This window comes from Notothenia rossii (genome assembly GCF_949606895.1).
Source record: "Notothenia rossii genome assembly, chromosome: 1".
Lineage (NCBI taxonomy): Eukaryota > Metazoa > Chordata > Actinopteri > Perciformes > Nototheniidae > Notothenia > Notothenia rossii.
In genome coordinates, this window is record NC_136912.1 from 44,185,474 (window position 1) to 44,202,378 (window position 16,905).

General features: G+C 41.6%; 1 protein-coding gene across 3 annotated transcripts; it reads right to left on the bottom strand.

The window, feature by feature from the left end:
- Nucleotides 1-569: 569 nt before the first annotated feature.
- LOC307040056 (NACHT, LRR and PYD domains-containing protein 3-like) lies at nt 570-15,024 on the bottom strand. Of its 3 annotated transcripts, none has more exons than XM_079682579.1 (9): nt 14,742-15,024; nt 7,883-9,512; nt 7,102-7,446; nt 5,925-6,092; nt 5,665-5,835; nt 3,704-3,919; nt 2,731-2,904; nt 1,786-1,990; nt 570-1,143 (listed from the first exon to the last, which is right to left on the bottom strand). In XM_079682579.1, the coding sequence occupies exons 2-9, from the start codon at nt 9,493-9,495 to the stop codon at nt 1,018-1,020; spliced, it is 3,018 nt and encodes a 1,005-aa protein (XP_079538705.1). In that variant the 5' UTR covers nt 9,496-9,512; nt 14,742-15,024; the 3' UTR covers nt 570-1,017. The 3 variants fall into 3 exon arrangements, with proteins under 3 accessions (XP_079538705.1, XP_079538704.1, XP_079538706.1); XM_079682578.1 differs by having other exon boundaries at nt 1,786-2,002; XM_079682580.1 differs by having other exon boundaries at nt 1,786-1,959; nt 14,742-15,023.
- Between the last annotated feature and the right edge of the window lie 1,881 nt (nt 15,025-16,905).

The window sequence follows — 16,905 nt, forward strand, 5'->3', positions numbered from 1 at the left end:
TTATTGCCAAAAATAATATGAAATTCACCCCTGGTGTCATTTTGTCTGTCATCCCTTGATTATACTTGCTTTGATTGCATGTTCAAATGAGATGTCAACCATCAAAACTGGATAAGGGGTTCCAGAGATATCACTGTGCAAAACACACCGGTCAATTTTTACCAAAAATAGTATGGGAAGGGGGGTATGACCTAACGCAAGAGAAGGGTTAATAAACCTGAAAAGGCAAATGAAATAAATTAAATGAAAAAGAGATTTAGAAATCAAGTTCCTGTCTTTGATGATAGATTGGGTAAAATGGATAAGCTCCAGAAAATAAATTAGTGGACGTAAGGAAAAAAAAGTTATCTTGGACCGTAAATTACGATATAAAATGAAACTTGACAAGATCTGTTTATCTTTTCATACATAACCATGCTCAGAAGCCTGACACCAGCTGATCTCATGGTCATAGCGGAGCACTCTATACTTTAACTTATTGCACTAAGACATGTTACACAGCCCTGAAATAATCAGCACTGCAACATTCTTGCTAGAAAGCTGTGTTTCATCGGAGATTGAAAAAGTACTTTGTTCTGTCAGAGATTACATTTTATTTTGATCAGTGCACAAGATTTAACTGAATAGTGCATAACAAGAATACTGTAGGCACATATTTGATGGGATACATCACATATATTATCATCTTACATTCATTGCTGTCTCAACCTAAGAAAAAATATATAGTTTAGAATGTGAAGGGCAGCTTAAAAAAAAAAGACATTCAAACAAAATAGTAATAAATTAGTAAAATATTCTTTAAACTCTCATTTCTGTGTAATGTGAAAAATATATATTTTAAACATTTCCCTCTCATTTTTGGTAAATCATATTTTGTGAATATATTCTTCAAAAGCATAATAATAATACTGTAGGCACCTATTCAGGGACAACTTGCTACATACAATTGCACATCAGAAAAAGGCATTCAAAAACATACAATCTTGACACAAAATACTACACGTTTTTTAAAGAAATTCACTTTCTGAAAGCCTTTTGCTTTAAGATAATATCAAAATGAATGGCAGCACCACGCATCACCCCCCCTCCAGGTGATGAATGTTTGGTCCATGTTGGAGCAGCTCCCCTCAGTCTGCACATACACTGAAAGTAAAAAAACAGGGGGAGCAGCCATTAGCATTCAAAGCTACAGACGGAGAATCAGCACTTCTAGAACAGGGATTATGGGATGCTACATGAGACCTTTTATTTACTGTTGAAAAAGAGTATAATAGGGGACCTTTAATTACAATGTTCAGGTACTTGTACTTTAGTTAAGTATTTTTCATTTAATACTAATTCTATTCCACCATTATATATTACATACATATTTTGAGAAATCCAATATAGTACTTTTTCACTCCATTACCTGACCTTATTTAGTTTACAGATTCAGATTGTTAGCTCACACAAAATATAAATCCACTAATAAATAAACATTGACATTATTATAGGTGAAGATGTGCAGTAGCAGTATATTAAGTAATGAATATTAGCTGTATTTTTACCGGCCGTGATGAACACATCAATAATCAGAATCCAGTCATGTTATAGATGATTCTGAAACCGGATATTACGCATAACGAGTACTTTTACACAGTATATTTTGATGCCAATTATTTTGTACTTTTAGGTAAGATTATGAACGTGTTTTGAGTCGGTCTGGAAATGGAAAGAGGATGCAGGACTGAGACAGGAACACAGCTATGAGATATTATTGATCAACTCATCGTTATCAGCACTCACTCGATCGTATGCAAGCAGTATTTCTGGTTCTTGGTCAGCTCCACCAACACTTTGAGTCCTGAGTTTTCCAGGTTGTTGCCCATCAGATGCAGCTCTGCCAGGTGTTGGGGGTTCGCCTTCAGGGCGGCAGACAGGAACTGGATGCTCCTGGAGGTCAGGCTGCAGGTCCTCAGTCTGCAGGGGAACACCAGGAGAAACCAGCTCACTGTAGATGACCCTTCATTAATCCCAACGTGGAAGTTCAGATTTTACTTTGTATTGTATACAAACGTTACAAATACACACAGGACCTCTACACATGAGGTCTGAATACATATTTATGTATTTGTATCTATTTATTGATCAAGGGACAATACACATTATCTAACATGGAGACTTTAGAGTCTATTTTTATATAACATTACAAGAGGGATTCTTATTATGACATGATATGCTTATTGTGCTATGACTATGGAATAAATAGACACAATCACCAATCCCAGGTTCTGATGGGTTGGATACGAAACGAAGGGAATAGTAATAGAAGAAAGTTTAGCCGAATTAGAAATGTTGCAAAGACCAGGTGCAGACACTGTAGAGACAATGAGTTATTGAAAACAGGAGATCGCCCTGGCCTTGGACAGTGTGTGCTCAACGCAGACGCATAACTGGGAACTAGTATAATGGACTACAGAGCTACCAACCCTTGTCCACACACCGCCTGATTTGAATATTTTGAATAAAATCCTACAATTTTCAAATATAATATACTATGTAAGACTCCTTAAAAAACACCAAACAATGTTGCTATCCTAAAAAACATGATTTTGAGGAATATAAACGTAAATCTTTGTACTGTGGGCCCTTCTTTCATAACATGACTTTAATATGCTGACTAAAAATAAATGCTTATTATTATCATTGTGGGGATTCTTTAAGAAGTAAGGAAATCAAATAATAACTTACGACAGCTTCTCGAGTTTACAGTGAGGGCTTCTGATTCCCGTGCAGAGTTTCCTCACTCCCTTGTCCTGCAGGTCGTTCCCCGACAGGTCCAGCTCGCTGAGGATGCTCTCCTTAGAGGCCAGGCCCGAGGCCAGCTCTGCACAGCAGTCATCCGTCAGGCTGCAGTGACTCAGGCTGGAATGCAAAACAAGTCACGTTACAGCATAAAGTTCTTCTATTATGTCGCCCGGCCTATCAAAAGCAGTCGCATGTCACAGCAGATCATTTTGAGATTAACATGGATTTATGCCAAAAACTAATGTTTGGTCAATCATATTTTAAAGAGTTGCAGGCAGGGGGGAGCCTATAGAACACACTACAGGAAATAAACCAAACTTCAATAAAAGTGGTGATCAGCAATGTTATACTGTATTTTCAAAAGCCTACTGTGCAAAATGAATGCAAACAAGAATAAGAAACTCTTATCACCAAATTCACACAATACATTTTTTTTTAAGCTTGAAATGTCAGGGTGACATCTTCTGAGATTAAATGTCACGCTCTAATCAGTGCCTCTCCCCTCCCTCCCTTCCTCCCTCCCTACGTCTCCTTGAAATGCTGATGAACTGTTCTCAACTCAAATATAGACTCATCTTGGCCTTCAGAATAGTAAACTAGTGTAGCCTAATTTAGATCATACAACCTGTAAAGGAACTTAATGACAGAGGCATTACAACAGGCTGTGTGTTTTCCCGACAAATACACACAGCCCTAAATTAATTAAATTACGTACAACATTGAAGGCTTCTTTTTTATAATCTAGCTCCGTAACTGTTTGATTTTGCTTACATTTTGGAGATCATAAATAATCCATATATTATTGGGAAGCTAAGAATGTCCTCTTTTCAATAGTGTATACAATACTAATGTTTCTGATTTTGATGAAGCAAGTTACATTTGTGTAATGGAGGACTACGGTTTGAAAATGATTTACTTGAGCGCTCTCAGGTGGCTGCAGGGGTTCTTCAGTCCGGCTGATATTTCCCTGACCCCCTGGTCCCCGAGGCAGTTCATGCTGAGGTCCAGCTCTCTCAGCTCCACCGCCTGCCAGTCGGTCTTCTGCGTCAGCCCCTTGTACAGCTGCGACAGGGAGCACAGGACCGTGGCAAGATGAACGCAAGCCCTGCCAGTGATTCCACACCTTGAAACACTGAGGGGAGATAAGAGGAAACAAATCAGTCAACAGTTTGTTCTGCAGAAAATAATTAGCTAGAACGAAACCACACATGTAGAAATAAACGTCTTCATGCAACATCAACCAGGCATACGTGTGACACTGAGTTCATATCTGTTTTCTATCATTAGTGTAGCAACAATACCTACTCATTCAAACCATTTGATGAATAATTAAGACGCGATGCGGCTGCCAGGTTAGTTTACCGTGGCTGGAGTTTTATATGATATGGGACGCATTCCTCCATTAAACGCACCAAAAATGTAAATGTCTACTGTTAGGGAAATGTTTACCCAAGCCCAGACCTTCGACCCAGTTTATCACTCTTTTCCTTCCTTGGAGCTGTGTATGGCCACGCAATCGTGAGTGAACAGTGAGTAGAGGAGAGGCTGAGCACGCAACCTTGAGGGCCTCCGGTGTTGAGGATCAGGGTGGAGGATGTGATGTTTCCCACCCACACTGCCTGGGGTCTGCCCGTCAGGAAGTTCAGGATCCAGTCACAGAGGGCGCTGTTGAGCCCGAGGTCTCTGAGCTTGATGGCCAGCATGGAGGGCACAATGGTATTGAAGGCTGAACTGTAATCAATAAACAGCATTCTCACATATGTGTTCCTCTGGTCCAGGTGTGAGAGGGCAGTGTGGATGGTGAGGGCTATGGCGTCATCTTGACACATAACAGAGTGTTAGAGTTGACACAGAGTGTTTTGCAGGCACTAGGGACATCTGGTAGTCCATGTTATCTGGTACTTGCTCTTAGCAAGGGTCAGGAGCTGTAGTGCTTTGCTTGGTTGTCTTGTCATGGCAATGTTGATTATTCTCTTATAATTAGTTGAATACTTGGGACTGGGTGAGAGAGCTCCAGAAGTGGTTAGAGAACAAACGTGAATACAAACCTGTATACAAGTTGCATCGCTGCCTGGGCCTGTAGACAGACCCTGAACATGTGTCAGAACAGCAACTAATTCACTGCTCCTCGACTGGATCCTGTTATCGATTAGTCAAGCTGCATTCACAGTAGAAGCGGTAAAACAGCTACGCTGCCATTCTGTTGCCATAAAGAGGTAGAAATTGTGGTAAAGGGCTTTGCTTAATGTGCAAATTATTCCTACTTTGTTGCTGCCTAACTTTCAGTGAGCAACCAATCAGATGACAGTTGTGCTAAGACGCGCATGCTAGCAGGGGAGGAAACCATAGAGATGTAACTAAGAGTCTAAGACGGCTGATTTCAGGCAAGAGTCTGCACCTATCCTCACGGTAAGCAAAGAGGTAATAGTGTATCATCTGAATGCAGCTTCAGAAAGGCTTTGTTGGCTAGGCCAACGTCATTCGACTAATATCAAAGAAACTTCATTTCATATAATCCTTCATTTCATGTGCTGTGTTGCCAAACATTGTCAAATAAAACCGAAAGAAACAATTATGGGGAAATATGCACCAGGTGCCGTTACCAGTGTGACAGTCGGACATTAAATTACAAACCACTGGAGTTATTGGCATATTCAAATCCACAGAGGCATACTGTTAGCCACGTGACTCTGGAGAAGTATAAAGTTGGAGAAGACATTTTTGCTATAACATTTGGCTTTCTAGGTTTAATATTAACATTAACACAGCTCTAACCTTTCTTGTTAGTTTCCCAGCAGGAAACTAGCACAGAACTCAGCTCAGTGGAAAAGGGTTCAAAGTAACCAATAGATTAATATAAGAGCAAGTCAAACTTACTTGAGTTTCTCCAGTCTACACCATGCGTACATGCCCTCGCAGATGAGTGCAAAGCCAACGTCTTTCAACTGGTTGTTGCTCAGGTTGAGCTCTACCAGGGAGCTGGTTTCGTGCTTCAGAGCCTCCCCGATATTTTTACAGCTCAACACAGTGAGGCCACAGTGGTACATCCTGCTCAAGAGATACAAAGTGTGACAGGATTATTGGTACATCTATGTCGAGAAGGAAAGCTATTTGAGTTTCAAAGAGATTATACTCACTCCAGCTTCGTTAGCTGCGATATGTCACATTTTATGTAGAGCTCCTTGGTCCCTTTGTCTCCGACCATGTTGATGCTCAGGTCCAACACTTTCAGGCTTCCCGAGTTCTGCTGCAGAGCCGAGGCCAGGCAGCTGCAGCCTTTCTCCTCAATGTTGCACTGTGATAGTCTATGGACACAAATTACATATGAAATCATGAAATGTGCAGAACAAAAAGCCAACATATTATAATGAACAAATGTATTTTGAGATGCAGTTTTATTGTTACACATTGAGGTTACTTTGATTGGTTGCAAAAATAAACATTATTTTTAGGGCTGTACCTGAATACCCGAATATTCTGTCGTTGGCCTACTATTCGGTTTTCAATTTGGTTATTCTTTTTCTTTTTAAGGCTTATAGATTTAGGTCGCATTCACTCCAGCCTTGTATAGTCCGGTTGAATCGAACCTTGGTGCGTTTACCCGCTTGGTGCGGCTCATTTGGGTCGGTGTGAACACAGTCAAAGATCTCTGAAGTGAACTAAACAACCAGACTCTGGTCCGCTTAAACGAGGTGGTCTCGGAGCTGTTGCTAGTGAACTCTGGAGCGGATCATCGCTGGTGTGAACGCAGTCCGCGCCAAAACATAGGAAGCGTAGTATTTACGAGTCGCAAGAACGCGGATGTCTTCAAAAATCTTTAGTTAAAGAGTGAAGCAGAATGGAGTGTTGAACAGTGTCTTGTAAATTAAAAATGCTTCGCCAAATATACATAAAAGTCAGAGCCATTTTTATTCGGGACAACCCTAATCATTTTGGTAAAATCTTTTTTGTAACAAATAGGGCTGAAGCCATGAATTAGTTTCATGGAAAATAGCAAGAAATGTCCATCCCAGTTGGTGATGTCATTAGATTTTTGATTTAAATATGTTATCCAACTAAGAAAAGCAGAGATTTTGAAATTTGAGAGTCTGGGAACAGCATTTTTATGCATACATTTTTTTTTACCATTAATTACCAAAACTAATCAACGAATTGTCGTAGTTTAAAAAACAAATGGTTCTCTCTGTAATTTTGTGAGCAAATAAACATGTTAGGCTTGTTATAAGGGATGTTTTACTAAATGTTCATTGTTTCACTATCAATTTCATATGAAGAGAAGCGTCTGGACAGCTACGTTCATTTGCCAACACTTACCTGAGCGTTTCCAACTGGCATTCAGGAGATCTCAAACCATCTGCAAGATATCTCACTCCGTCATCTCCTATCTCGTTCATGCTGAGGTCCAACTCTCGCAGTTTCCAGGACCGTCTCAGGACCAGGGCCAGGTCTTCACAGGAGTGCCCGGTCAATCCGCAGCCTTGCAGCCTGATGGTCTTCAGCCTGCAGTTTTCATCGCTCAGCCCCTCCACCAGCTCCCTGACTCCTTCATCCCTGATGCTGTTGAACCCCAGGTCCAGCTCCCTCAGGTAAGACTCCTTTGTGCTCAGGATGGATGCCAAGGCCGGACAACACTTGTCTGTCAGGTTGGAGAATCGCAGCCTGCAATAAGATGGGATAGGATCAGAGACAGCCTTATCCTTTAATAAACATTATTTATTATTATACAGTACCATATCAGAGGACATCTAAACTAATTGAAGATATAAACGAAACATTGAATATAAAGTTAACGTGTAGATTTAGGTGCAACGTGTGGGAATAACTGCACTTCTATACTAAGTCCCAAATGTTGTATTGCACAGTATTGACTTTACGTGGATAGAAATGCAGTCAAATGAAAGGATGATGAAGCAGCACAAAACTCCCTCTGGAGGGAAGTGTGGAATGTTAACCTTTGCAGACCATTTACATGCACAAAGACCAGTATAGCACACTACAGGAACGGGAAAACACATAATAGGGCCTCAAAAACTAACTCTGAAGTCACAGTTAGCAAACAGAGCATGTATGGAATGTATATACATTATAGACTTACATGGCTTTCTTGGATTTGAAAATAGCTGCTAGCTGCCTGATGAGTTTCTCATCACATCTCGCGGACACTGGCATCTCAAAACTGTCTCTTATCCCTTCAAAATTGCTGGTCCGCTGCAACATGATGGTCCAATGCATTTGTGAGAAATCAGAAATGGGAGAGAAGCGATACTTCAGGAAAAACTTAACTTCATCCAGTAAAGCCTGGTTGTCGTACTCCCTCAGACAGTGGAACAGACCCACAGCCTTGTAGGACAGAATGTATTCCAGGATCAGCTTCTTGGTGTAGACGAACAGCGGATCATGCGGCTCCAACGTGCCGCGCTCCCTAAGGAGACCAAAGATGAAGCGAAGGAAGACATCTGTTTTTCCCATAGAACTCTCCAGTGCCGTGTCCACCAGACACTTACAAAGTCTCGAAGTGTCAAATCTTGTTTCAATATTGTCCAATTCAGCAGACGCTGCAAAGAACTCCAGAATGCTGGAGTGACCAAAGCGAAACACGGTGCTGTTATGAAGCCCATTTTCTTCTTTCAACACAAGAGGACACTCTTTGGAGAAAGTTGACGCTTCCTCAACACTTAGGTCAATTTCTGAAAGATGATAATCATAGAATACCTCACATTCTCCCATCCAAAGCTTTGCCAGCATTTTCAGCTTGGCAACCGTTTCTGGGTTTGATGCTTTGACCAGATTTGTGTACATCTGGGTTAAACTCAGGGGGTGGATTTTAAATCCATCATCTGGTTTTAGATGATCCTTCAACACATTTGCCATGATGGTGCAGATTGTGGGTACTTGACAAAGGAAGTCCAGACTCCTTGATATTTTCACGTGGTTGATGACTTTGTCGGCCAAATTGTCATCACCGACGAGTGACCTGAGGTGCTCCTCCTGCTGTTCATCATTGAACCCTTGAACCTCGGTCTCTTTAAGCAAAAAACAATCAGGGATTTGTGTTGCCGCTGCAAATCTAGTTGTTATCCATATATGAGCAAGGGGAAGTAAATCCCCCCTGATGAGATTAGTCAAAAGATTTTCTACTGTAGATAACTCAGAAACATCACTCACAGTTGGACATTGAAAGTCCAATGTGCCATGATACTCATCCAGCGCATCAAGGACAAAGCACACACTGCTATTCCTCAGGCTGACACTGTCAAGCGCCTTCAGGTCAGGGAAAAACGTCAGGAGAAGTTCAATTAGGGTCAGTTCGTGTTCGAGCAAATTTAACTCCCAGAAGGTGAGAGGAAACAGGAGATGGACGTCCTGGCACGCTTTGCCCTCGGCCCACTCCAGAGCACATCTCTGCACTGTTGTGGTTTTTCCAACGCCACACACGCCTACAGTGAGGACCGTTCTTTGGCTGCTGTTGTGTTGGCAGTCGCACAATAAAATCTCAGAGAGCGGGACGGTTGGATAAACAACCCAAGTGTGAAGATCGGACTTGTCAATAAATCTAAACTCATTCTGTAACAAATTAGTATGAAATTGTTCGTGTTCCTGCTTGAGCTCACGATAGCAAAGTCTTGAAGGAAGTAACGAGTTTTCAGCTTCTTTCACTTTCTGAAATTTGTCCTTTAGAATGTTTTTCAGACAGTTTTCAAGATCCATCACAGAGGCAGTGGCTCCTGAAAAGATGACAAGACATTGAGGTTAAAAACAAACCCTTTAAACAGACGTGGAATAATTACTCAGGACTTTTACCTAAGTAAAAGTAATAATACCACTGTGTAAGAATACTCGGTTAGAAAATAAGTCCGGCATTCAAAATGTGAGTTAAGAAAAGTACAAAAGTATTACCATCAAAATATATTCTAAGTACCATAAGATAAGATTCGATATTACTTGAATGGTCAGATCAAGTCTGAAATTTGACTTGCATCACAGCAGCTCCATGTGTAACATGAACATCTCAAGACACAATAAAACAAACAACAAACATTCAACACAACAGCACAATCAGTGAGAGAAAAGCTGCTTAAAGAGCCTTTAGCGTGCATCCGATCTGGGATTCAGCTCTGTATTTACTGTGAGGACTGACCAGAGCACAAAGGATGCTTCAGTCTGACTTCATTGAATCTCCATTAGATAGTAGAAGTTCATATTCTCTGTTCAGAACATGCTTTGGGTCAGCCTCTCAGGTTATTGCGTCAGAGTCATAAAGTCATTGACAGGGTTGACCAACAATCTTTGAGCAGATTTTTAAAAGGTGGAGCAGTTGTGATTTGAAAGCTGTTGAAAAACACTTGTACCAGGTAGTATTGCAGTACTGAAGAACAGAAGAATTTCTCTGCTCGCCCCAAAAGACCTAAGACGGCGGAGAAAATAAATTCTTTGCTTTGTCTTTTTGCACAGATATTCAATGTGGTCTTTCCATGACAGCAGATGGTCAATCATTACACCAAAGTATTTATATGAAACTTCCTGCTTGATTTGATCCATATGGATGACAATGGGGACTTTATGGGAGTCAGATGGTGAGCCAAAAACGATTTCCTCACTTTTCTTGGTGTTTATCTCAAGAGCATTGCTATCAGTCCACTCAACCACCTGATTTACAGCCTGCTGGTGCAGCTCAGGTTCGTCTGTGTTACATATGGGGGGGGGGGGGGGGGGGGTACTTCCATACTTTTAGCATAATAAGTAAAAGTACTTAAATGGTAATTTTTGGATTAATATATTTAATATTACTTATTTATAATAAGTGATCCATTGAAATCATTTAATTTTGAAGATAGTAAAGGTGGAGCTAACATGAGTTACTTCTTATACGGCCAGGTATCTCAATCCATACTTACTACAGCATGAGCCTTTAGTTGATTTATATTTCTTATAATATGAACCTTCAAAATAACTTACCAAAACTATTGCATACATTTAGTGGATTAAAAAGTACATTTTTTTCTCTGAATGTTAGTGAATAAAAGTCAGTGGTGTAAAGAAGCAAAGTACATTCACTCAAGTACTGTACTGAAGTACAATTTTGAGGTACTTGTACTTTACCAGTATCTCCATTTTATGCTACTTTCTACTTCACTACAATTCAGAGGTAAATGGTGTACTTTTACTAAACTACACTTTAATGCATCAATAATTATAATCAAAACATATCATATATGTTATTCTGAAATGGACCAATCTGCAAAAGGATTACGTTCGCTTTTTGTACTTTAAGTATATTTTGATGCTAATACTTTTGTACTTTTACTTGAGTAACATTTTGAATGCAGGACTTTAACTTGTAACAGAGTATTCCTACACTCTGGTACTTTTACTTAAGTACAAGATATACGTACTTCTTCCACTTGGGATATATTTTATTTCCATTGTAATAAATGTTGTGTTTCACGGTGCAAAACTCCTTATTCAACCAAACTGACTTATATATAAAAGGAATCTTTTTGTGTCGGTGGAGGAGTGTGGTCTGGCTGTGGGGTCTGTGGTGGGATATGGCAGAGTCAAATCTGCCTCCCGCATGAACAGTGCAGTGGTCATTTTTTTAGACTGCACGGAGAAAGCTAAGCAGCTGGTGGAGAGCGGGCTCGTGATGAAAGGGATGCTGATACCCGTGCTACCCCTTGTCACTGCAGCTAAAAAAGAAATAATTTCAAATGCGCCCCCGCTTCTGAGAAATTAGTTGTTGGAGAGAGAGCTGGCTCGACACGGGCAGCTTGCGTCTCCCATTAAATTGATCCCCCTGGGCTGTAAATCCCTGCACCTCAAGCACGTTGTGTCTTTTAGGAGACAGGTGCTCATGGTCCTGAAGAATGATGAAGAGGATCTGAATCTGGCTCTCACGTTCAAAATGGATGATTTTGTTTATACTGTATATGTTACGTCTGACATCTTGAGATGTTTTGGTTGTGGAGCGGCATGATCCGCGCGTGCCCGGGGAGGGCGGGTGACGCGCCCGTGGCGGAGCAGCCGGTGTCCGCAACTGTGCACGCAACGCCGCCGCTGGTGGTCGGTCCGCGGCAGAGCCAACGGTTTCACACACAGAAAGCACACAGGCAGGTGCACAGAGTAAGACAGTTTCACACATACAGACACTCAGGTCACACAGAAAACAGCACACTGCAGCCAGAGTGGCTGAGTCTGTTCTGGAGGATGCTGTAATGGATGAAGATTTTTTTAAGGTTGCCTGTTAAAAGAAAAAACAAACAAGTGAGCAAAGGAAGTGTGGCACGAAAAGGGAAGGTGTCAAAGACAGAATCCCTGTTTTCCTCCTCTCAGCCAGAGGGAATCACAGAGGAATCAGAGGTAGCAAAGGGAGAGGAGTATTCTTTCCAGAGGATCAGATCCTTTCTGAAGACAACTAAGGGGATGAGGGCAGTGAAGATGGAGTTTTTTTTTGATGATTTGAAGTGATTCCATAATTCTGCTAAGACTCTCATGCGGCGCAGAAGCCTGGTCTGGAGACCTGTAACTCGGGCCTTATTGGAGCGCTGTGGTGGGCTGGGTCTGGCTGAGTCGCTTTTCCTAATGGATTACAATTGAACAATCTCTCGGGTTTCTATGAAGGTCTCTTCAAGGTGTGGGGACTACTCAGAACTCGGACTGAAGTCTCCAAATAAAAATGACAGTGTTTTGTTTGTTAAAGTTGAACAATGTTTTGTGAATAAAAGCACACACACACACACACACACACACACACACACACACACACACACACACACACACACACACACACACACACACACACACACACACACACACACACACACACACACACACACACACACACACACACACACACACACACACACACACACACACACACACACACACACACACACACACACACACACACACACACACACACAGAGAGAGAGAGAGAGAGAGAGAAAGTGAGGTGTATCATATCTTCTCACAGGTGCGAGCTCTGTGCTCCTTGAGAAAGAAAAACCTCTCACTTTCTCGCAATAAATGCCCCTCCATTACTGTCTCTCATGCAGTTATATTTGTGCCTTGCTCACATTTGACTCATTGACACAATGAGTAGGCGACCGATTAGGCGATTTTCTGTCAGAGAGGCTCTGGACAAATGTTTTGAACCAGATGAAGAGGAGATTGAATCAGACATAGAGGATGATGTCTCAGAAACAGCGATCCAGACAATAGCCGCGTTCACACCGCAGTACTTTTCCCACTTTAGTTCCGAAATGTCGCCTTCACACCAAAAAGAGCCGGAACTAAAATTAGTTCATGAGAACCTTTTCACCCCCTTTTCAGTCCCTGCTAGAGAGCAGGTACTTCCGTGGGAGAAAAAGGTTCCTATGTCTGATTGGCTAGGCGGAATGCAAACCACGCCCCGTCAAACTCCCAAAAGGTTTTGTGAAGCCGCCATTTTATTATCCTTGCATTAGCATGATTAGCATTAGCATTAGCCCAGCGCAGAAAAGCAGAGAGGCTAACTTATAGCAACACAAAATAAAACATGGGAGCGGTGGAGATGAGGAGGTGTCGGCGTTCTGGCGATTTACTCTGAAGGCTTCAGTAGAAACTGCTTGGAGTCCCAGCAGCTTCTACTGAAGCCAGTCCCCAACTCTGTGGACTTCCGGCCGGGGACTCCGGGTGGCAGTATACGCCGTGAAGTTGTTTGCGGTCTGCCAGTAAACCCAAAGCAGAAGAAGAAGAAGTGACGACAGCGGCTTCATTTGCCTAATCCTCCCTCAGGGACTAATTCCGGTGTGAACGCGATCTGTACTTAGTTAGTAAGAACTAGAGAGTTCTCATGAACTAAGTCCTCATTAACCTTTGTGGGAAAAGTACTGCGGTGTGAACGCGCCTTATGAGTCTGACCAACAATCAACAGACCAGGAAGAGGCCCCTGAGGGAGAGGCCCCTGAGGGAGAGGAGCCCTGAGGGAGAGGAGCCCTGAATATTTATTTTTTCTCTAAATGTTCATTGAGGAAAACAGTATCAGTGTCTTATTTTATATTCATCACAGTGAATGTAGTGAATTCTGAACTTGATAGGCCCACCAGTGGGTCCGGACCATATACTGTAGTTAAAAAGTACACAATGAAACACTGACATGTTTGTATCAAATCAATACATCCCATACATCATCGGAACGGGAAGAATCTCAGCTACAACACCAACTAAAGCATTCCCATCTCCAGTAAACACAGCCTACATGGCAAGCATTTTTATAATATACAGTAATGTAGAATAAGCACTATCTGTGAACTTACTGCAACATTATAACATGAAATTCACCTCTGGTGTCATTCTGTCTGTCACCCCTTGATTCTACTTGCTTTGATTGTTGAAATGAGATGTCAACCATCAAAATTGGATAAGGGGTTCCAGAGATATCACTGTGCAAAACACACCGGTCAATTTTTTGCGAAAATAGTATGGGAAGGGGGGTATGACCTAACGCAAGAGAAGGGTTGAATGAGTTTGATAGCACTTGTTAATCAACTTTTTATTTTCTTATTAGCACAAACAATTTAATATCAGAGTAAAACGTTCACTTGTTGTGGTACTCCAATTCCTGCTTGCTGTGTCGTGCACAACCTAATTTGAAGGAAACGAAAGTAAGTACGCCTTTCCTGACAACAGCTGGTATTAACTGCACTGTCAGGTCAAAATACTCAAACATCAGAAGTGACGTTCTCAAATCAAATATATTTAAAGTTTAAAGGTTGAACCCGCTAGTTAGCTTGAGTAGTAGTGGTAGTAGCCTACTGTAGCCGCTACATTACGTTTATTAACACACTACCTCGTGAGTCAAACTTACCAAAACAAACGAGTTCCCGTACAGAAACACACACGAGGCGGTGGCGTTAACATGAACATTAGCATAACTTTAGAGAAAAAAGGCACAGAAAAGTAAGAGTTACACTTACACTTCCTGAGAGTCGGCGAAAAACCCATCAGCTGGGCAGCGGCGTGAGTTTGGATAAAGTGACGTTACCGTTAAAACCTATGGTTCAAACCTCAGGAGTGCTCCGGAAATATTCTTCTTCTTTGGCGTTTATTGTCGGTCGGCAAACCAGCTGAGAGGTCCCTTTTTCGCCTTACTACTCCTCAACAATTGCAACATACGCTTGACCCAAGTCACTATTCAAAGCACTCCTGCTCTGTAGCTTCACTTCAAACTTTCTTCTTCTTCTTCTTCTTTTCTTTTCTTTTCTTTAATGGCGAATCGCTTCCACTTGGAACATACATCGCCACCTACTGTTGAGTTATTACATGTTCATTTTAGATCCTTGCCCTCAGACCAGTGCTTTTGAGGAATTTGAAGATCAGCTTGTTTGCTTCATTTCTTGATTTACTTTCGTATACTGACTTGAAATCCATGTCCTTGACGTTGAGTTGTTCCAGTGCAGTTTTCAGAATGAATCTTTGTCTGTTATAATCCGGGCAGCTAAAAAATACAGGATGTATTGTCTCTGATTGTTGGCAACCATCACAATTGCAATTTGGATGTTTTCCAATCAGATGCAGTGATGAGTTTAATCCAGACTGTCCCAATGTTATCCTGCTGTTAATGCTCTGTTCTCTTCTACTACTCCCCCAAGTGCTTCCTGTTCCTACTTCCCTTTGTATCTGGTATAGATGTCTTCCTTTGGTGTTACTGTGGCATACAGAGCCATCAGTGGGTTGATATACCTACAGTATAAGTAATTACATGGTTAACATGATTTGCATTTAGTACAGCTCATGTTCAGAGTGTGGTGAGAATTGTCTGTGTGTTTTCTGATAAGGAATGGTTGGTGTCTAACTCCGACCAGCAGAGGGCGAGTTCGCTACACTGTGTTCGGGGACAAAGAGAAGTCTCGCGTGAATACATTCAGAGAACGTAAACACACACTTGAGTGAAGTCACGGTGTGGCGAACTGTGATAATAAGATACATATTTTTGCTCTTTGCAAGTAAGAACGGAGATTTGGAATTGTGTAATTGATGGGTGAATATGTTATGTGTGAGTTTATGATCCCAGTTGGATTTTATGCAGGGGCGGCGCCAGGGGGGAGCTAGGGGGTGCTGAAGCACCCCCCAGGATTGCCAAAGCACCCCCTAAGCACCCCCAAGAAATATGTTTTTTTTCTTTTTTTTATTAAATTAAATTAGAAAAATTATTGATTACATCAATGCAAATGTGAAACAAACAGATGTTTGACCAAAAACATAAAGCCAACACAGGTGAGTAGGCCAATGGCCAGCACCCATTAGATTTTTGACCTACCCATAGGCTAAATTACTTTGTGACACTTGAGTGACTTCCTGTTAGCTGGAGCGCCAAATTATTTGCTAACAGCAAAGTGACAAATGGATCGTTTTTTAGTCCTTAAACGTCCACGTGTGGACACTCAATCAAAACCACCTGAAAGCGAGGGGGATTCTGCACATAATAGGCCTCGTGAGTACAAGTAGCTTACTTCTGGCTCTCTGTGTTTCATTCAAGCTCTGCTCTGTGTGTGTGTGGCACGAGCCATTTTGTGTGCGCGCGAGCACCGGTGGGTCTCTATCAGAGATTGTTGTGGTTAGCATCTGGTGCTAGCTAGCCAAGCTAACGGATATAAGGAGCTTTTTCAACAACAAAGTGGAGGGAGAACTCTCTCCTGTCCTGTCAGACTGAGAGTCTCAGATAACCTCAGCTCAGGTGAAGTAAAGGACTCTCAGTGTTTAGATATTTAACTTTAGTCTAGTTATCTCAGTGGGTCTCAAACGGTTTGTTTTAAAAGGGGAGTGATTTGTAAAATATCTATAAAGAAATAGTAAATCTGTTTACAGTTCTGTTTCATATGTATGTTGAGAGATGTATCCATAGATCTCTTCATTTTGCTCTCAAAATGCACCAGATTGATGCTTTTAACTTTAATATTTAAAAAAAAAATCTTCCCAGGGGAGCATGCCCCACTAGAGGAGGTGAGGACCCTCCTAAAGGAGGTGAGGTCCACTCCCCACTTGTAAAAATAGCACTTTACCCCTGCTTACACCTATATGCCGTGAGCTGATTACCGAGCCTTCATTGTAACAGTCGCGGGTACACTGTGTGTGCTTGTG